The sequence below is a fragment of the Diadema setosum genome, chromosome 2, assembly GCF_964275005.1.
Source record: "Diadema setosum chromosome 2, eeDiaSeto1, whole genome shotgun sequence".
Classification (NCBI taxonomy): domain Eukaryota; kingdom Metazoa; phylum Echinodermata; class Echinoidea; order Diadematoida; family Diadematidae; genus Diadema; species Diadema setosum.
Window position 1 is genome coordinate 36,889,599 of NC_092686.1, and position 22,743 is coordinate 36,912,341.

General features: G+C 38.6%; 1 protein-coding gene across 1 annotated transcript; it reads right to left on the reverse strand.

Moving 5' to 3' along the window:
• Window positions 1–6,823: 6,823 nt before the first annotated feature.
• On the reverse strand, window positions 6,824–22,427 carry LOC140244661 (uncharacterized). The gene is made up of 8 exons (XM_072324283.1): window positions 22,316–22,427; window positions 19,995–20,069; window positions 17,857–17,942; window positions 16,790–16,859; window positions 14,423–14,572; window positions 13,923–14,058; window positions 7,835–7,958; window positions 6,824–6,908 (listed from the first exon to the last, which is right to left on the reverse strand). Exons 1-8 carry the CDS (start codon window positions 22,412–22,414, stop codon window positions 6,824–6,826), a joined length of 825 nt encoding a protein of 274 aa, XP_072180384.1. The 5' UTR covers window positions 22,415–22,427.
• Window positions 22,428–22,743: the final 316 nt, after the last annotated feature.

The window sequence follows — 22,743 nt, forward strand, 5'->3', positions numbered from 1 at the left end:
GTAACCTTGCCAGGATGCAACATTCGGCGGTCATGGATTTCATTGAGAAACAAACAAACAAACAAACAAACAAACAAACAAACAAACAAACAAAAAATGCAGAGCAAAAACAAAAACAAATCAAAACAAATCAAAACAAAACAGGAAACCACCGCCAACAACAAAACAAAACAAAACACAGAAAAACAAAACAAAACAACACTAACACCAAAACCACCAACAATAACAACAACGAATCTTCTTAGGGTAATTCTCTCTTCTTCAAATTACCGCGGTGTTCAACAAAGTCTGCAAAGGAAAAGATCGAGATATTAATACTCTCATGAGAAGATTCCGGTATAAGCAAAGATTAAATGCTGTAGTATTTATGTTCGTTTGCGCAGACGGTCTGACGCTCCCCCGCTCGTGAGTGCATGATTCATACATTATGGTTGGATGGTTTGATGGCAGAGAACGGCCAGATTGTCCGATATCCGAGCAGCTTTGAACGTCAAAAAACGCGGAGGCGGAAGATATGGTGAAAGAAAAAGTTCGAATTTTATAATCGGCAAATTTGAAGCTAGTTATTTGTTTGTTTGTTCGTTCGTTTGTAGGACTGAACGTATTTCTTGTTTCTTTTGGTCCTTTAATATCATTCATTGACCATTGTGTCCCTTGGTATCCGTTCTCGGAAGAGTGTGCAGATGCATTATATCTGTTATGTTGATGTATAGTTATTTGAGAAATACTGAATAAAAAAAAAGAACCAGATTTCAAACTACAAGAGCGCTGAAGACCAGTACTGAATCTCTACTGTTATGTTACATGCGTAATTCCTTAAAACGGCGCTCATCTGTGTGAATGTACATTACAATTGTATATATAATGTTGTAAAATCAATTAATGTTTGTAAATCATGTAAACTGTTTAGTGCTATACTATACGATAACTGAATCCTCGCCTTACCCATTTGCAAAGCAGCTTACCAAAGCTGCATTTGATTTTTTGCTTTATTTGACATTTCTATTCGACGGATATCTGAAGTGCTGTACATACGATCAGAGTCTATCATCTACCAAAACAAATGTATGTTCCTTGTGTACCAGCGTGATACCAGGGTGAAATCCATGTATGTCTGTTTGTCTGGAAGTGTTAAAATTGTGGAGAAAGATGTACAGAGTTCTGTGTGTCCTTGTCTTTTGTACACTTTGCACACACGCTACGCACGAACAACGAAAATAAAATAGTATATGCTATGAGAAGTGAACGACTCTATGTTATACTGGTTGTCATTCTATAATGCAAATAGAACTTTGTTTTTCGTGTTTTTATGAGGTTATCTTCACTTGTCACTTTCTTTGTCTGATATTCTGATATCACAATTGACATCCTTGATTGAACATAAATTCGTCTCAGTATTACGTCTTGATTCTCTGTTTCCACCGATGCAGATGGGTTACCTCCAAGTATGGAGAGCGTCGACCAGATAATATAATATAGCAAGACCCACTGTTGACATTTCGTATAATACAGTTAATGTTGTATAGTTCTCATTAATATTTCTATTTTCATAATTTTACTAATACAACTATCATTATATCTATCAGAAGCAGCAGTAGTATCTTATAATAATGATAATAATAATAATAATAATAATAATAATAATAATAATAATAATAATAATAATAATAATAATAATAATAATAACTATGTGTTTTTATAGTAATTATTACTATTATTATTATTATTATCATTATTATTACCATTATTATTATTGTTATTATTATCATTATTATTATTTACAATACCATCGTAATCATCATCATCATCATCATCATCATCATCATCACATTATCATCATCATTAGTAGTAGTAGTAGTAGTAGAAGTATCATTATGATCATTCTCATAACTACTGTTACAATGTTTTCGCCGAACGACCAGAACAGTAAACTGGCAATGCACAAAATTTAATGACGGACACAACGACCTGACGACAGCAAAACAAAATGAGCGGGAAAGGCAGAAATAAGGGGTATCGACCACATGGGCATAGGACTCGCAGGAATGACATCTAATGCGAGTGTCCCGACGAATATATTGAGTGTTCATAATTACTTCCATGTGCCGTGGTAATGTGTGTATGCTTATTTCAATAGTGTGGACCAGTCATCTCAATGTGTTATCTAATTTATTGCTGGGGGGGGGGGGGGTTGGGAGGAGACAGAGAATTTAGCACTGGCGTGCATGATATCCTGACAACTGGAATGCATCGTCCCGTAACAATATGACGACTGGGCATTAAAGTTTATAAGACGGTGGTGGTAGTGTATTATGATGATTGATGAAGGTGGTGAGGATGAGATGGGGAATCATGGGGGAAATGACGATGTCACGACAGTATGTGGTTACTATGGGTCTGATGATATTCCTGGTGGTGGTGGTCATGGTGATGAAGATGACGATAACGATTACGATGACGATGACGATGATGATGACGATGATGATGGTGATGGTGATCATACTGGTAGAGATAAAGTTGACAATGAAGATGCCACAAGTATATCCACCGTTCTAATTATGATTGGTGTCGAGACAAATAACCATGTAACAAAGTGTAAGCAAGTTTAGCATGTTTAGTGGTTGAATCAGGTTATTTCTAGCGGGTTTTCTAGCTATATTTTGTTTGGTGTGTTGCTGCACAGATGAATGTTCATCAAAATTTGGAATTATACCCCCGTCATATACTCTTCGTCAGGGTTCGTCATAACAGCACGTGTAAGAAGCCGCGTCCGTAGATGGCTAACTTGCATGCAAAAACAAAACAAAAACAAAACAACAACAACAACAAGAACAAAACAGTTATCATCAAGGTGTCACCTGTCAACTTATAGTCTTCATATTTTAGCGATTTTCATCGTGTAAGATATATGTCGATAAAATTCTGCATTTATTATATACTGTAGTTAAGGTCTGATACCAGAAACCAAAAGGACACCACAATGAGACAATCATTATTGACAAACATCATTGGGCAAGATACAGACGTTTATTGCTGACTCGAACACTTCCAGTCAAACTCCATATCAAATCTAAGCAACAAAGTATAAAACATTCATTGCGGGCGGGCTTTCCGCGTGAACACGTGATAGATAAACTGAGTGTACGGAGAATTTTTTGTTGTTGTTGTTGAAAGTCACTAGTTTTTAAACGAACGAAAATAATGATCTTGTAGTACCGAGCGCGTGAAAACCATCATACACACCAGCGTTTAAACGTAAAATTATGTGAGCACACAGTGTGAACTCTTTAGCCGTCATCAAGAAATTGTTATCATAACTTCCTATTTACTCTAATCTTAATTTTATTAAACCTGACAAATATCTTAGTCGTTTACCTATGAACTTGTGACCGGTCATTGGCACAGGTCAACACAGGACACGGCAATAATAAAACACTTAGCGCCACAGCAAGATCGTCAAAACGCTGGTTTTAGTTTGCTTCGCACATCTAAAAGATACACCTAAAAAGAGAAAGAAGAATGAACAAAAAGAGGATAGAATGAACAGGGAAAGAAAAGAGAAAAATAAGAGAATTCCTCACATCTTAAATCAGACTTCGATACAAACAGGCTGGTTACGTTTCATTTTATTGTTGTTTTTTTTAATCATTGGCATTGATCTGCAATTCTTACATCAAATCAGCAAGTTGGCAAACGGAAAACGCGGAATTGCTCATACATACTGGATTTTAAACTACTTTTAATTCTGAGCGGGATAATAAGTTATGATTTCACACTGTCAAAGTAGTGAAAATAATCATGTACTTATCCTACATAATTTCCTCTACAGCTTTTCCCCGTTACAGTTCTAAAAATTCAGTTGCGTTCAGCTGACTTTCGGCGTTATTTTCATATTATGCACATTTCTAACGTTTTATTTTATTTGTTTGTATTTGTGTGTGTGTGTGTGTGTGTGTGTGTGTGAGTCTTTTAGTGTGTCTTTGAATATAACTGCATCAAAAATGTACATCACAATTATCTAACACTTGTGAAATAGGGCCTAGACAGATAAAGTGACATTCTTCACACCACCTTAAATATCAACAAAGATTGTTCCTGACAACCTGTACCAGGCAATGCTGGAAAGAAGTGTACCGAACCAAACGATGGCCGATGCTGCTCATGGAATTCAAGGAACTGTAATGTAAGTAGCCCATAGGAATATGTGTTTTATATGGTTGGGTTCTCAAAGAAACCAAATCCACGATTCTACAAGACAATACAAGACAAAGTACCCCCTTTTATTATTTGTGTATAGAACGGCTGTCCTGAGAATTTCAAGTAAAGGACATCGGTGTACATTGGTTGGGCCACGTACCACCATCCGCACTTAGGCTGTAGCTGTACAGTGTTTCTCAGTATGTATAGGATCATAATAATTAATGATGGTTGTAGATCCTTTTTTTTGTTCATCCATTATCACTTATCATATAGAAATACCTGCTACAGTGAATTGTAATAATACCTTTCCAATTCGAAAGTAATTTGAATGTTTGTAAAGTGACTACAGCATTGAGAAATATATAAAAGGTGTACACTTTAGAGCTACATAAACATACATGGAATGGTAACGAAGTTTTTGCTGATACATTGTATTGAAAGAAATATATTATGATCTCATTGCGTAGAATAGAGAATTGTCATGCATTAAATGTCAAGGTTTCCAATAAATAATTAAAGATTTATTTCGCCGAATTACTTTTCTTCTACGGGCATTGCACAAACGAAAGGCAATTTATCTGCCATAAAACCATTACATGATCATCTAAATTCTCCAATGAATCTTCACAAAATATTTAGAACAGGCTTGCAATTATAGTTGGTCCGCTTTAAAAGCAATCGTCCACACCACAGACAGGAAAACACTGATACTTGTGCCATTATTCCCCACTTATTCTACATCACACAAATTGACACTAGGTGTCAAAGCAAAACAAACAAAAATTTGATTTCAGTACATTATACTACGGACAATAAATTTGTTTTCTGCACACACTGCTCACAAGATCACAAGATGCCATCAGCACACGTCATTTGCACAAACAGCACGACGACAATACAAAATCATTCTAAATATCATCCTCTAGCATTTGTTTTCTCCTTCTCAGGCTAATGAAATCATCCAATCGTGTAAAATATTAGGGAGCTTTAGATTTGCGACGCGAACGTTGAGACAACGATAGCGTTGGTCGTTCTCCTCTCTCCCTGCGTCGTGTTGCAAAGCAGCGTTACATTACGAGAAGACGCAACCTACAAAAGGTAAAAATGAATGGCGCCCCATAAGATCAGTGCATCAAGTAGCTATGTGCGTCGTGAATTTGAGCGGACGCAAGAATGGCCCAGAACCGACTGTGAAAACTCAGACGACGCGAGATCGACTTTGATGAGCAATTTGCTATGCGCAGAACATTTTTCTTTTTCCTCTGAACGTCCGCGTCGCGAAAATCTACAGCTCCCTATTGTCAACGACTTGACAACCAAATTCAGATCGTATCTATAAAGCCATGATATGTTTTGTTTTAACGTTAATGTTTATCATAATGCCTTGTTAAACAAACGTACACAGTCTTTAAGAGTTCACAGAAAGAAAATGCAGTATTGATTGTCGAGAGGACTTTCATTCATTGATTCGCACGCATTTAAAAATCAAGAAAACACATACATGCACAAAAAAGTAACATTTAACGTAACAACCGATCTCAAATCGGCGACAAACATGGTGTGTGCCCCCATCAATGTAATTCCCATGCTTTTATATAGGTCTTATTACTTGTAATAATGCTGTTTGATTTTGTTAAGTGTTTTCATGAAAGTGTCACAAAAAACTCGATCGATCAATCAATCAATTAGTGAGCATTAACGCTAGTTGTATGTACGTGGATGTTGTGTGCACTGGCGGCTTTTCAAATGTTACGGCTCTAAACCAATTCAAGATAGACACATTTTGTCACAAAAATGACAAAAAGGACTTTGGAGTATTGGTATGATAGTCCCATCCATCGTAATTCACGCGAGCTTCATTCAAACGCCTTTGCCATTAAATTTTGTGACAAAATTAATAACGATATCAAAGTATCAGAGTGACTTAAAAATATTAATACAATTGTCCAACCAACCGTATTTCCCGCCAGTTTTGTTCAGAATATCTAGAAATGAAACTACGCTAAAATCTGTTCATCCCCATTTCCATGATACAGGTCACTACAATCTAATGCAGTTCCTCTGTAATAAATCAAAACGACAACATGGCTCTCTTCACCAGGAATGAATGCTTTTCGCCTTTTTTCCCATGAAAATCATATGCGTTACAGCGCTTCGTTGCATTAAAAACCTATTGAGAAGAGCTTATGTAGGACATAAACTGTCCTATATTATGAACATGATGAAAATGACCCATGTTACATTATCGGGGGTTGCAGATGGATCAGAAGGGGTCGGCGACAGAGAGAGCGGTTCACGCAAAATGACCACTTAGCATGGAAATGTACTACGACAGTTGAATTAGTTGTCCGCATCATGCCAATTTACACCTAAGTCAAATTCCAACTAAAAATCTCGGTGGTGGGCTAGTGCGTGGGAACGCTTGATGAATAGACGACAATTTTGTGAACCTGACAGTTTTCTTTATTGGCTTTACATAGTTACGGCACTTTGATCTTTTAAAGAAAAGCCACCATGAAATCGATGTAAATTACCATCCCTCGACGGTTCGCCGCGACTTGGAGTGATGTGAAAATGATGACAATGTACATTCGAGTGGCCTAATCATTCTTGTCTCTCTCTCTCAGGGTTTCGGTCTCTTTGTAGCGTTCCCCGGTGCAGCCTGGTGAATCTTCAATCCTGTCATTCGATTCATGATGTTTGGCAGCCTTGAAGAGAAGGAAGACAACAAAAAGTGAGATAATCACAACCCAGAGAATGCAACATAGAGAAATAAATGAAGAAAAAGCGAAAAGAGACAGGTAAAAATAAGATATAAATTAATGAATCAGAAGAACAGAAGGATTATAATGAAGAAAGAAAGAAATGCAGAAATGCAGAATTAGAAATAAAGGAAGGAAGATATAAAAAAAAAAAGAAGCAAGGAAGAGAAAAGGGGAGACTGACTTATCATGGAAAGACTCATCATTCATTTAAGTTGTAACTCGCCAAATCGGCTACCTCCCCGAATAAATAAAACATTAAATAAGTTGCAATCTTTATGTTCGAACATGTCCACAATGTTGCCACATCTCCTCAGTTTTAACGTATCGATCGAGACGGCGCGGAACGAACGTCGTTAATCGTCTGAGGAGAGTGCATGTATTTCGATCGTGCGTCTGAATTCGTATGGAATGAAATTTTCAGCTGGAAAGAACTAAAAGGATAACGATTTAATATCGCCATCGGAGACTGGTTTATGGACGAATGAGAGCAATCCTTGAAGCGTGCATTGTCGCCGTGTCTCTTTTTGTGCATGATATCTAGTTACATGGAAAACAGTCGGTCAAAAGAAGAAAAATCAGAAACATCAAATTTTGTGTCACGTCAACATGTCTACACAACATAAGTTGCGCTCTATATAAGCTTGAGTCCCGCGCCACCCCTTAAGGGAATCATATAAGGCAACGAGTATGATTCGGTGATGCGCTACAAATTATTTAATAGCGCTATGCATGCACGAATCGGTTGCAGATATTGGTGATCAGTCTTGCGAAAACTTGTTGATTTGCTGCGTCCGTTTCCTTCTTTTTGAGCTTTCATTCCAAAATACTCCCAGCACACCAGCTGAAACTATATACTGACGATAACTTACTTGGTACTCGATAACTCCTTCGCCGTCTGTTTGATAGCGTTATTCCTACTGGTGCCGGAGTTGTTGCGTCTTGCACACATCAGGTTCTGATGGAGCGCGTGGTACGTCCGCTTCAGCGGTAAACCTATTGATTAGGGTGACACAGGCAAACGAGTTAACGGGCCAAATTTTGAGAAATTGCTGGATTCAGTAATTGAGGGGGAATAAAGTCAAGTAATTGGCGACGAAGTGTTAAAGTGGAATGGCGATCAACTTTCAAGTTGACTCCGATGAAAGAGTAAAGGGGCCCAGAGGGGCCCACATTCTACAAGCTCTGTCTTTTTAGTGGGTCTCTCCATTTTTCGCACTTTAAGCAAAGTTATACATGTACTTCATTTCGATCACTTCTGTTTCTTTTTTACAACAATGTATAATTACTATAAGGTCCTCAATTGTTGTACATTCTTTTCAATACATAATGTTCTGTTTACCTTATTCTCTGTTGTCAAAAGAAGTGTAACTTATGTTTTGTCGGAAAATGAAATAAACTTTGAATCGAATCGAATCGAAGTGAGAAAACTATAATAGAGATTTTAAAAAGTTTCATTTACAAAAGTTGGACTTAAACGGAAGAAAGAAGTCAGATGATATTGCAGTTGTACATGTTTTCAGGAAACTATTGATAATGGTTATCATTACATGTAGATGAGATGAATATGTTGTTACTTCGCAAATTAAAATTCGAACCGTTTGTATAACAAATTTATAGATTTATGAGGAAAGGACATTATCAGCTCATAAAATTTACATATCAAATGATATGTGATTGCGACCGATATTAGCGTAGAAAACATGTGAAATTCTAAAACCTCTAGTCTCTAATGTTCATGCAGTTTCGATGAAACTTCTGACATTTCGCCTGTCTGGCTGGTCATACACCTTTCAATATAGTCAGCCTGAACAGTTTTCTAAAATCACGTTTTTTTGGCTTTAAGCTTGCCAGTCGGCAACTAATGGATTCAGTATCGGGGTGAGGTGAAGTGAAATCGTATTGAGTCGCCATGTCTACAGAAATGGCTACGCATTCTACGCCCCTGTAGCCAACGGCGTAAATCCATACTGAGGAGTGGGGGGGATGGTCACCATCACCACGATTACAAGCCCATAACCGGACCGGCGCAGCCTTTTTTTTTTGGGGGGGGGGGGTGGGGGTGGGGTTGGAGGGGGGGGGGGGGAGAAGCTTTGTGCCCCCCTCTCCCCCCCCCCCCCCCACACACACACACACTTTACAGGGATCGGATGCCCCACTCTTTTGCATGAAATATAAAGTGGGAGAAAAGTGGCAGCAACAACATAAAGACTTTTTGTTCTTGTTGCTTTTTTTTTTTCTTTTGCTTGTCAGACGACTTTCGGCGGAAAATCAGACCTTAAAAGTATGAAAACATTTTTTTTTTTTTTTTTTTTTGGTGGAAATATCTGTGAGAGGGAGCGGAACGACCGAACGGGGGAAGGGTGTGTATGGGGGGGGGGGGGTATCCCTCTCCCACACGAGGAAGATTTTGCATTTTCAGACCTGAAATTCAGCGATCTGGTGCTCACTTGTGGTGAAAATTTTGTTTTCTTTTCTTTAAAAAAAACAATAAGAAAATGAAATATTCACAATATATTAATGAATGACAAAATCGTGGTATTTCAGCTCTTGCTGCGCGACATCACTGTCAAGGCCTACTAAATAAAGGGGCCTATCATCGGCGTAGACAGGATTTGATCTTAGGAGGAGCGGTTATGTGAGGGAACGAATCAAGCGAGGGGGGAGGGTATGGTAGGGGGGTTTCCCCATCCTACGGTGAAATCTCTTTGCGTTGAAAATTTTGACATTTTTCAGTCCAAAAACTGCCGTTTGTAGCTATATTCTTCGCTTTGGAAATTAAGGGGGGCACACCAGGCGCAACTGCTGTCAATCACTGGCAGCAACATCAGGAGAATGGCATAGCGATTAAATGCGAGAGAGAGGAGCGAGCGAGCATGAAAATTTTAACATTTTACAGTCTAGAAACTGCCGTTTGTAGCTATACTTTTTCGCTTTGGAAATTAAGGGGGGCCGCATCAGGCGCAATTGCCGGCAATTATTGGCAGCAACATGAGGAGAATGGCATAGCAGTTAAATGCGAGCGAGCGGGGCGAGCGAGCTTGAAAATTTTGACATGTTACAGTCCAAAGACTGCCGTTTGTGGCTGTATTTTTTCGCTTTGGAAATTATGGGGGCACACCGGGCGCAACTGCCGGCAATCGGGCAGCAACATCAGAATGGCATAACGATTAAATGCGAGCGAGCGAAGCGAGTGAGCTTGAAAATTTCGATATTTTACAGTCCCACATGTCCTTTGTGGCTGTACTAGTATTTTTTCGCTTTGGAAATTAAGGGGGGGGGGGGGGCGCACCGGGCGAAAACTGCTGGCAATTACTGGCAGCAACATCAGGAGAATGGCATAATGATTAAATGCGAGCGAGCGAAGCGAATGAGCTTGAAAATTTTGACATTTTCCAGTCCCAAAAACTGTCGCTTGTGGCTGTATTTTTTTGCTTTGGAAATTAAGGGGAGGGGCGCATCGGGCGCAACTGCTGGCAATTACTGACAGCAACATCAGGAGAATTGCATAGCGATTAAATGCGAGCGAGCGAAGCGAGCGAGCTTGAAAATTTTGACATTTTACAGTTCCAAAACTGCCGTTTGTAGCTATATTTTTTCGCTTTGGAAATTAAGGAGAGGGGTCGTACCGGGCGCAACTGCTGGCAATTACTGACAGCAACATCAGGAGAATTGCATAACGATTAAATGCGAGCGAGCGAAGCGAGCGAGCTTGAAAAATTTGACATTTTACAGTCCCAAAACTGCCGTTTTTAGCTATATTTTTTCGCTTTGGAAATTAAGGAGAGGGCCTGGGCGCACCGGACACAACTGCTGGCAATTACTTACAGCAACATCAGGAGAATTGCATAACGATTAAATGCGAGCGAACGAGCTTGAAAATTTTGACATTTTACAGTTCCAAAACTGCCGTTTGTAGCTATATTTTTTTCGCTTTGGAAATTAAGGGGAGGGGGCGCAACGGGCGCAAATGCTGGCAATTACTTACAGCAACATCAGGAGAATTGCATAACGATTAAATGCGAGCGAACGAGCTTGACAATTTTGACATTTTACAGTCCCCAAACTGCCGTTTGTAGCTATATTTTTTCACTTTGGAAATTAAGGGGAGGGGACGCACCGGGCGCAACTGCTGGCAATTACTGACAGCAGCATCAGGAGAATTGCATAACGATTAAATGCGGGCGAGCGAGCGAAGCGAGCGAGCTTGAAAATTTTGACATTTTACAGTCCAAAAACTGTCGTTTGTAGCTACATATATATTTTTTCGCTTTGGAGGGAGGGGGCGCCCGGTGCGCCCCCTGGGTCCGCCACTGGTAGTCAAGGGTGTCGGTTTATGTTCATGATTGGGGGAGGTATGACCAGCGAGGGGGCGTCGAAGTGACCAAGCGGGAGAAGGATGTCCAAAATCTGCACTTTATATAGAGCATCCCCTAATTTGTTTGTGTTTGTGAGTGTGTGTGTTTCATATAAATGGAAAAGTTAGGAAATAGCCAAGGTCAAGTCTTATTATTGGCAATGCAAGGCATTTTAATGTTAACTAGTATGTAAAGCAACACTGCAAAATCAATGATCAAGCTTTGATAGCAAATGTGTACAACCTATATCAAACATCACATTGCGCAACATTGCAGCGACTCTTTTTGCCATTCCGATGTTCTGAGTACACTGCGCACATCCTGCTTGTATTCAAAATGCCAACCAGGAATCACACTGAATCACAATATTTTGTCGTCTCCGGGCTTTTTGAACAATGTTTCACTATAATACCTCTTTAATTATTGTGGTTAAAAGAAATCTTAGAAAAATATCTTTTTTCTTGATCATTCTTTCATGTCGATTTCAAAAGCAGTTTACTAACCCTTGAATTATCATTTTGGTAGGTTTTTTTTCTTTCTTTCTTCTTTTTTTCTTTTTTTTTTTTAACCAGCGGATTGGGGGGGGGGGCACGTGCCCCCCCCCCCATGCCCCCCCCCCCCCCCCCCCCGTAGTTACGCCACTGTAGCGGACCTTTTGCATGTTCATGATTGCAATACAACGATCTGGTGTATAGTTCTGGCGATATTTGGACAATTTTCCATTAAGAAAGTTCGAGATTTGTCCTCATCTCGGGAATTGCTTGGGGGATAAATGATTTGTCTGTCTAAACACTTCCTTTGGGGCGGGGTAAATGCCCCTTTGCCCCCCATAGATTCGACGTCCCTGATCTTCCCTTGGTATGGCCATAGATGTATCCTGACTGAGTCATCAGTCACTGTCTTTTCTCAGGAATGATTCAGGAAATGGAGGGGATTCAATTATGGCGATAAAGTTGTTGTTATTGTTTGTTTGTATGTTTTCGTACATATTTTGCAGATGGTCCCCAGTTACTCGCGTCATAGCATGTTTACATGTAGACCTATACTATTTGACGTTGTCAACGCCTGAGCCATACCTTACAGTGTATGTCGATGTTACTTTCTTCGCGAGCGAGCGAAGCGAGCGAGCGCTTGAGAAAATTATACATTTTCCTACAAGATAGAATACTGTTCAGCTCTGTTACCTGTCTAAAGGCCGGCGTACAAACGTCATGCAATATGCCAAAATTGATACAATCACATTTCTGCTTCCTCCATTTTTTCCCCTCAAAATTCAGGGGGGGATGATTGTACAGGCCATCCCCCCCTCCTCCATTTCAGGGGGGGATATATCCCCCCCCATCCCCCCCGGGATTTACGCCCATGCCTGTAGCTCTCATCTGTGTGGAGAATGTAACCCCCGGGGAAATTTTGCTCCACTCGATACAAAAGGGTCGGTATTTCGGTCGAGCAGATGTGACGCTTTAATAAGTGTAGCGTATTTGTTAAGCAATACGCGTCCTGAAATTTCATTTAGTTAATCAGCCTGCACAGAATGTTACCATGTGGGGCAGCCCCCGTGGTTTGCATCGCGTGCTGAGGAAAAGCGAAATTTGTGATAGAATTTGCGGTGAGAGAGCGAATGCCCTATTACGCTTCTTTCTTTTTTATGAATGAAGACTAATATGTTTGAAAGCGCCATAATTGGTCACGTACTGAGGCCCTGTCAACGACCTTCGGAGGAAAACTCCTTTCGGCAATTCTAGGAACTTGCCTTTGATATTCGAAGAGAAAATTAATGTCTCTCTCCATTTGTTCACTGAAAGGAGGCAAAGTGGAAAAAGAAGCTCTCCGTGTTGCAATTAACTTGTAAGATGCTTTACACAAGGTATGTTAATGACGTTGGATACACTCAGGAACTCAGGGGCAGACCGACCATATCGATAAAATAATAGGATACCCACACATACATGTACAAGTACACATTCAAGTGTACGTGCATACAGGCTCTACTTTTTTTTCGTTAAATCTTTTCTTTAAAATCTTTAAATCTGAAATTTTGGTGGCGGGGGAAAAATATTTGGCGGCCCGAAATTAAAGCACACGTAGCAACCCATTTTGAGTCTTAGTTGCCCGATCGGGCCACGGAAAATAACCTTTTTTTTTTTTTTCAAAATCTTTACTGGCTCCAGGCCACTGGACGACCGCTAATGTTGAACCCTGCATTAATAAATACATACACACATACATAGATGCACGCATACATAAATCCCAACATGTAGCCACTTACCTACGTACATTCAGATAGACACCCTTGGGTATATCACTTACATAATGTACTATAGATATAGATCGATGGATGTATATTTTTATAGATAGATAAATAGATACAGATAGACGAAACAGACAGGCTAAAAGATGAAAAACATGGACCATTTAATCTAGTGGAAAGTACATGTATAATAATGCAAAATTCAGCTCTTTAATTCCAGACTTTAGTGAGTAGAAAGTGTTCACGTGACCCAGGGTGGCCGAAGTTAGGCAACAAGAAGCAAAATTTTAGGGGGTGGACAATAGACAGCACGGTAAGGAAAAGGTCCTATCTCATTTTTTTTTTAATTACCGATAGGATTCATGTCTCGTTGTATCTCTGTAGATGGCTTGTTATACTTCTCTGCGAAGTCCAGTGGGTTGTCAATGATGTTGTCGTGCATCGACAGAAAGAGCGGAATGTACGCCATGTAGTCTAAGAAGGATATCTGAGCAGGGGAGAAGAATCCGACGATCAATGATAATGCACAGGATATCACATCGTAGAATGTTTCTTGGGGACGATAATGAGTAAATGATTCGATTCAGCATTTTTCTGTGGCGCTTTTAGTCCCCTTCATTAAAAAAATGCACTTGAAATATTGAAAAAGAAAAAATAAGAAATACAACCCAAATATTGTTCTTCAATTTTGGGGACACAGCCTAAAGTGTGCCGATTAATCGTCAACATCGACTAGCTTTGTTATCATTTCATCATCAGGCAACCTAGTTGTTTTTTTTCTGTTTTGTTTTTTTTTTCAAAAGTCCGAGACATCATATCAATCTCCTTCACCCGGTATCCATGGTAACCACCTTGTTGTGCTCGTCTGCATTCATCTTCTCGATGACGTAGTCCTCTTGAGTTCGGTTGAGGCCACCTGCCTTCAGCTCGATTCGCAAAGACTCTTTGTTGATGAAGTTGTCATTTCGGTCACCGTTGGTGCCGCTGCAGTAGAACATCGACTGCGAGAACAACAACACAAACAAGTTAAGAAATCAAAAACACAAATAAGGAGAAGAACTACATTTATTATTACTCCATGGCGCCACTTTCTCGAGCGATTCCTACACTGCCCCCCCCCCCCATTTCCAAAGCTCTAGACAGCATATGCTCAGCATTTTATCGGTTTACAACCAAGAAAGAAAAAAAAAAGACGAGGGTGCGATTTTAAACGGAGTGCAGCCTTCAGGATAGCCAAGGGATTGAATCATTAATGATAATGCGTGAATTCCATTTATCATTACCCAGGGCTAAATTTATCTAAGGCCCCTCGCAGCTCAGCGAAGAATTAGCCGGCCCCATACAAAAGAGGTTTTCTAGATCTTCTCAGAGGTGTGGGGGCAAGAGATCCATGAGGCCAGGAGTGACAGAGAAGAAGAAGAATAAAGGAAGAAGAGGGGAAACAGCAACAACAACAACAACACACACAAAAAAGAAGCAGTTTAAGGACCCTCCACATAAGTTTGTTTATTATATGTCGCGATGGCACATATAGCTTAAACGTGTCATAGCATTGAAATTTTGGCTAAGATGTGCAAAGAAAGGAAGGCATAAAAACATTGTTTCACGTCTGGACGCAACATCATCACATTGATCATATGATTCTCTTCTGAAACAATTATCATCTGAATTATGTGAAGGAAATAATATGCGGCATCGGCAAGAGAGGACGCTATTATATTTAGATCTGTAGCAGAGCCGTCACCTGGGCCCCGTTTTATCAAAAGATAAAATCGATTTTAAATTTCCTTACCACACAGGCTGCCATAGACTTGCAGTTGAAATCAACTTTAAAATCAACTTTAACTCTTCATAAGACTGATAATGACAATAATGATAATAATGATAATAATGATGATGATAATAATAATAATAATAATAATAATAATAATATAGACATTTATAACTATCCACTCACAGGTGTTCAAGGCGCTCACAATAATGTTCATAACAAAATACACAATCTGACAGTGTATTACATAAGTTCCTACAGCTGCAACATGTTCATCCTCAAAGAAAGGTAGTCCGAATGAGCATGTTTAGTTTCTCCTGAAGTCATTGACAGTCTCACAATGATAGCAGCACTCCTCTAGACAAAAAACGATATCTTAACTCGGAAAAAAAAAAGTGGTTCTTTCGAGAGTGCGAGGGCGTGGGTTATGGGTGAGTGGGGATTATCGCGTGTTGCCTATGAGGGAAGGTCGCGTGTGTGTGTGAGTGTGAGTGTGTGTGGGAGGGGGGAGGGGGTGGTAGGATACACAAAATCGATGTTCCGAATATTTCTAACCTTCATTTTCCAACGAATTCCCCTCGTAAATTGTTTATGCCACATGAATAGGAGCGTATGACCCCCAAACAGGTGGCTGCATTGAATAGCCCATCTCCCCAAATCCATAAAAATAGTATAATGATGCATCAGAACATTATTTGTCATGATTCATTATTTGTGCATGTCACGCTAAAGGTTTGAATTTACCGGAAGGCAGCTGGGTCCAAGTGCCCATACATAACATTATTCTAAAATGACGTATGATATTCCATGCTTGAGAGAGGAGGAAGTGATTGAATAAGGCGACCGCAAATATCATGACTGCTGGCTTCCTCGAATCAATTTCTCTTCAGTGAAAATATGCTTTAATACGTGTTTATAGGAGACTTCGAGAAATAAAAACAAAGTACATTTCAAACGGTACAGGGTGCATGGTAGAAGTTTCACTAAAACCGGACATACGGTGAGATGAAAGTTATGAGGGCTTTAAAATGTCAAATGTGTGCACGAAACCGTGATATCTGTCATAAGTATGCAGTAAAGACAAGGCGATAATGTCATCAACATAAAAAAGAGGGGAAAACCCAAAACAACAACAACAACAAGAAAGAAACAAACAAAAACAAACAAATTAATGATTTTCAATAGACATCATCTTTGTGCAGCAGCCAATAGGAAAGTTGTGAGGTGCTGATATCATCTTGATATCTCATGTACACGAATGGTTTGCGACCAAATTCGTCTTTTCGTGGAAACATGTATGACACGTTAAAATTTCATCAATTAAAACCGAGCTTACATCTGAGTTTCGGGAAAAGGTATGATCATTTTGATCGTTTAATATCCATCTATTTACTAAAGTTATCCCGTACATTCGTGCAGCGGTATCACACTGCAATCGTGAACTTACGCTGTACAGGTCCATTTTGCGCTGAATGTCCAGCAGGTCGCTATGGTCCAGCAACTCCTGGCCAAGCGCACTGACCACACAGGGAAAATGACGATAAGTACAATAGTTATTATCATCATAATGTCATAAAGATCAATTAAACACGATTTTGAAAGACTATGTTGAATAAACGATTATTTCATTTATGATGCAACCTCTTACATGGAAAGTCAATTCATATAAAGAGCCTCAATATTCCATATGAGAAGTAGAAAGGAATAGACGCCTATACGCAAAAGAATAATCAACTAGGTCTTACACTAAACATTTTGTTCATTTTTCCTTCACTTGCTGTTTACCATCGTGGTCTCCTATAGTCAGCAATTGCCTCTTGTAATCGTATGTCATCGAATAAACATATCTAAATCATTATTCTCATTTTATTATCGCAGCATTTTTTTTTTTTTTGGGGGGGGGATGCTTGGAGGGCTAGCCCTTTCTTCTTTAAAAATTTTCCCTTTCCACACGCCAATGATTTACTTTTACTCTGCTATAAAACAGGCAAAGTATGAATTGTAGACACGGTCAGATCAAATCGCTGTCTACTAGACCGAGGAGGAATCCTTTTCACACTACCAACTATAAAAAGGTTGATCGCGTAATTTACCAAGAAGATGGCGTATATAATACCGAAGGGTCAAATCAATAATCCCAGTCGTCGTAATTGGAACGCGTTTAAATGCGACCACTGACCGGCAGAGTGAAATATTCAAATCTCATGCGCACCTTCTAACATAAGCCGTTCCCGACAACGGGAAAGCTTGCCGGAGGCTCTTCCCGACCTGCTGACAACTATATATATTACAGATGACAACTGGATACCAGGTATATAGCTTAATTCATAAAGAGCGGTGGTTGGATTTCTTCGTCACTCTATTTCCTCACAGAGTAAAAGAAAAATATCCATAAAATGGAATGCATTTGGTAAACCAGGGTACTCTGATTTCGACAAACAAGCGGGTGTTAGAGAATATGGAGTTAGGACCCAAGTTGGAGCACAGGGCAATAATATTGACTTCAACACTCACTCCATGGCTGTCACTCTTTCGCATATGGCGCCAATGACTGCAAACATCTTGAAGGTAATCCGAGAATGATCATCCACGTCAAGAACCTTGGTTGAAATGATGATGATAATGATAACGATAACGATAATGATAATGATGATAAGGATGCTGCTGCTAATAATACTAATAATAATTGTATTATTATTATTATTATTTATTTTTATTTTCTTATTATTATTATGCATGTAATTATAACTTTATAACATTGATCAGGAAGTCAATGGTTCGAATCCAGTCCAAGTATGGGCATATGCATTATGCCCATGTGTCTTTTTGTTCTTTTTATCATGACTACTACTTAAACACTTATTAATTCCGTGCTTACTTACGTCGATTTGGGGCAATATGTCATTCAGTTTCAATAAAAACAACTCGACGCAAGAATTTCATTAATTGGAATCATAGATTATTATTGTCAGAACAAAGAACTCAGGTTTGTTATTCTGCAGTAAGACTATAGTCACAATCAAAGCATGCTTGGTCATTGAGTATCCACGAATGATAAGAACAATTACAGGCTGTGTTGCATTTCAACAGTAATATCAAATCAAAATAAAGTGCCCATTGAGGTATTGTAAATCATAGCCTAGATTTAAAAAAAAACAACCCGAAATAAACAAACTGATGAAACGGTGACGTTTACAAGCCAAGCACATCTCAATGTCAATCTCCATTTTTCTATCTTCCCCGTTATTATGGGACTAAAAAAAAAAAAAAAAAAAATCAAGTCGAACTACGACTGATTGACAAATATTCTGCAGTAAAGAGGGCACGACGCCAGTAATGACAATTACATATTGCTGTTGCGTGCCTGAAATTTCTTGAAACCGGAACGCAAAAGAGTTAATTAGGTTGATGTACAGGTGACCTGAAAACACGATCCTGCCATTTGCCAGCCATGAAAAGGAAAATTTATCTATTTCTGGATTTCTTTTTTCCATTAAAGTGTCTTGAGCAGGTATAATATGTGACAGGGGGAAAAGTATTAAATATTAGCTGGCAGTGAATGAAAGAACAGACCAGATTTTTTTGTTTTTTTTTTCATGGTTACTCAAAGTTTGATAATCATCGCTACTTTCTTTTAAAAAGGAAGTTTGTAGCATGTGAATCTAGAAGCGAATGCCAAAAGAACATGTGAAATGTTGAATAAGACTAACTGCAAGAGAATGCTCAATCCACAGAAACCGCAAAGTATGTGCAAAATGACATAATATTATTGATAATTTTGCCAAATGCTGTTGTGATCACGCCCTCACTGTAATTTAGTTGTGCAGAGATTTGGAGTAGACATTAGTGCGGTATACTAATATATATCTCGCGTAATATAATTACGATTGCAGCAGACTTGAGCCAAATTGCTAATAAAGGCAGGTGTACATTTATATACACAACATACATCCTAAAAACTGAACACTTGTTAATACGAAGTTAAAATTATGACAGTCATAACACTTGTATAATATGTACGATTTATCAGGGGAAAATTCAATTTGTTTCGTGTGTCAGAAATTATACATTGATAAATCTTCAACTTTTATGCTAGCACGGGCAACAGTTATGTCGACAGGTATACAATTTGTGCAGGGCATGTCCAATCTCAACGATAATTTCTGGAAGGATTTCAGAAACGAACTCTCAATAACAGAGCACTTCGTAGCACGATTCACGATAAGTTTACGTTCGATGTCCAATCAGGAAACCGGCGTTCAAACTCTGATGTATTGCACGCTCATCCACGGATATATTTACGACAAAATGTGTAACAGAATTACTAGTATCACCGCTGATATTCTCTATAAATAATGTATAGATGTCATACCACTGTGACATGTTGACAACAGAGACTGACAGATGGAAAAACTGTCAATCTAATTTGATCATCAACTCTGTTATGTCACAACAAAAGATTGTGATTTACTTTGTTAATTCATTTCATCACATTATTTGATACTCAGAGCGACCGTACTTGCCCTATTATGCTGTTTTCTCCTCATTTTAAAATCTATTCACAGAAACTCCAAACAAGCAAAAATCAATGCAGAAGGACACACGCAACTTCTTTCGCTTGGATTACTTTTTAATGATAGCTGCTATCTCACCTTCAAAACGTATTCGAGTTGTTTTGTTTGCAGTTTACTCAAGCTTGGAACTCCATTCAGGGCATCTCGCATTGCCTGTAAATAAAAAAAAAAAAAAAGAGGAAAGATTGACCAACCATCTTCAAAATTGACCACCACACGCCCACATCTGTCTTGAGAGGAAAGACAAAAACGATTCAATCGATAGAAAGGGCACAATATTAACTTCACTCTTCTTATTTCATGGAATGGAATATTCATTAGACAAAACGTGAGCCTTGACCCAACCGTTGTCTATCTATTCTTTTTTATCATTATTATTATTCCTCCTCAGTTTCATCACATAAGCTCGTTGATTAGGGTAATCTAAAATTTCATTTGACTTTTAGATCTTTACTACCAAGTTTACTTGAGGAAAATGAACTCCCTCTCTTCTCTGCTCTCTCTCCCTCTCTCTCTCTCTTTAATTACTCATACTCAAGTGTTGTATCTTTTTTTCTTTTTTGGGGGGTCTCTGTATGAGTCTTTGCAAGTTGTCAACTAGCCACCTAATGTATTATACGACTGTCTGTCCCCTGTGTTCTAATCATAATGAGTATAGACATACTATTACTAGCCGTGCTATTATGACATAATTATTTAGTTAAAAAAATTATAGCCATTACAGCGATTAAACACGCGAGTATTTTGTGATTTTTGATCATTCAAGATAAAAAGGGATATCATAATGTCTTTTTATTACTGGGAAGAAAGGATGAACACGATGAGGAAAATAAAATATCAGGTATAGTTTATTTGCAGTAACAATGGCAAGTGGCCAGAGATGAGCATTAACTAATACTTGAGTAGCGGAACTTCCATTTTCCAAGCCATTTTGAACTTTCATTTCATTTCAATACATTTCATTTATTAGTTTCCCACACAAATTACACAGTGTTGTATTTGTAGCATAAATCCATGACAATGAAAAGAAATACATATTTTTCAGATTCAGTATAATAAAGACTGTAATAATAGTACATGGCACAAATGAATTTAAATCAGTCTTGAGTACGTTACATTCATTATTGGATGATCAATATCATGTGCGGGGGAACCAACGTAGAAGCAGATGCTTGTGGGGTAGGTCCCCAGAAAAAAAAAAAAAAAAGGTCTAACACCATCAGTTTGAGTTTGCTTGAAGAATATGAGTTTTTCATCAATATCCTATGAGCTCCCTCGTGGAGACTTAATGAGCTCCTTTGTGGAGACAATATGAGCTCTCTCGTGGAGACGATATGAGCTCCCTCGTGGAGACTTGGTATATATACATATACATGTTTAATAATCTTGTTTATATCTCTCTAAGATTTATAATATTTGTTTTATGTTAAGTGCTGTCTGGGGCAAATTATTTGTATAGGGCCCCATTTTTTCTCTCTCTTCTTTCTTTCTATAAAACAACAACAACACCATCAGTTACACAAAAAAAAAAACAAAGAGAAAAGAATGAGAGAAGAGAAGGAGAGAACACCAAGAAGACCGTTATGGGGACCGTTTGTTTCCCTTTTCTCTTTTTTTGTTCTTTCCTGTTATTTCATTTCATGTCAGTTGACATTGGTTTCTTTGATTTTGTTTCATATATCTGTTTGTAGTTTCATGAAGCCATTATTTGCTTTTTATGTATTTCTGAGGGTCCCATATCGTACAAGCTTGGCTTTTTAGTGGGACCCTCCATTTCCATTCCCATCCGTGTAATATGCATATGTATATATGTATATACCTTATAAATGCAATTATGTCGTTACTCATCATCACATGTATCTTGTTGATGTACGTTCATCGAAATTACTACAAATTTGTTTTGTTTATGCATTGAATATAATTTCTCCTGTTTATTTAATGGAAATGAAAATAAAGTTGAACTTGAACTTGAATTTGAACTTGACAATATAAAATAGAAAACAATCACGGTGAATACAGCTGGGGGAGGAAAAATAGAGCAGAAATGAGTTGCAAATGAAATAAGAAGGAAATGGCAATAATTTTCACCATCGTCACCTTCTGCTATTGTCACTGCCGCTGTTTATTGTGATGCTGATAGCGATTTTGGTAACTATCTGGTCAATTACCGTTACTCTTGCCATTATCATCATCATCATCATCATCATAATTATTATCACTAGATTGATGTTGTTATATAAGCCCTGTCGTCGTCTTCGTCCCATTACTAAGACAGCAACAACAAAGATAACAGATCGACTATTGGTGTTAAGGTATAGGAAGAGTATTAGTAATGTTTAAGTCATTGCATTCAACGTCTCTTCTCTTCTCTGGATACAAACGTATATCAACATCCTTACCTGCAGTGTCAAGACACACGCCCTCTCTCGGTCCTCAACCACGAAAGCACGCGCCATAGGTTCCAGCTTAGTCTTCTCAACCAGCCGGTAATGGTTCATGTAGTTTATCGTGGTTTCTGCGGGGAGACAATCAGCGACACGATTGTCTTGAGAACGTGGCCGGATGTGTCAATATCAACCGTGCATATAACTCTTGTAAACGTCAAAATGCACTTCTCCTTTTCTTCCGTTAAATGCAGCTTCATGCTTGAAGATTACGCACTGTACGTGATTGTTTATTGATTTATTACGCACTCTGTGTCTCCTTACAACTCAATCGCTCAGGAGACGGGGAAATACCCAGCATGCGAAATATTTGCAATAAATCGTATCTGCTTTAACACGAATATGAATGTGTAACTGTTTTGCTAAAATACATAAGGGATCGA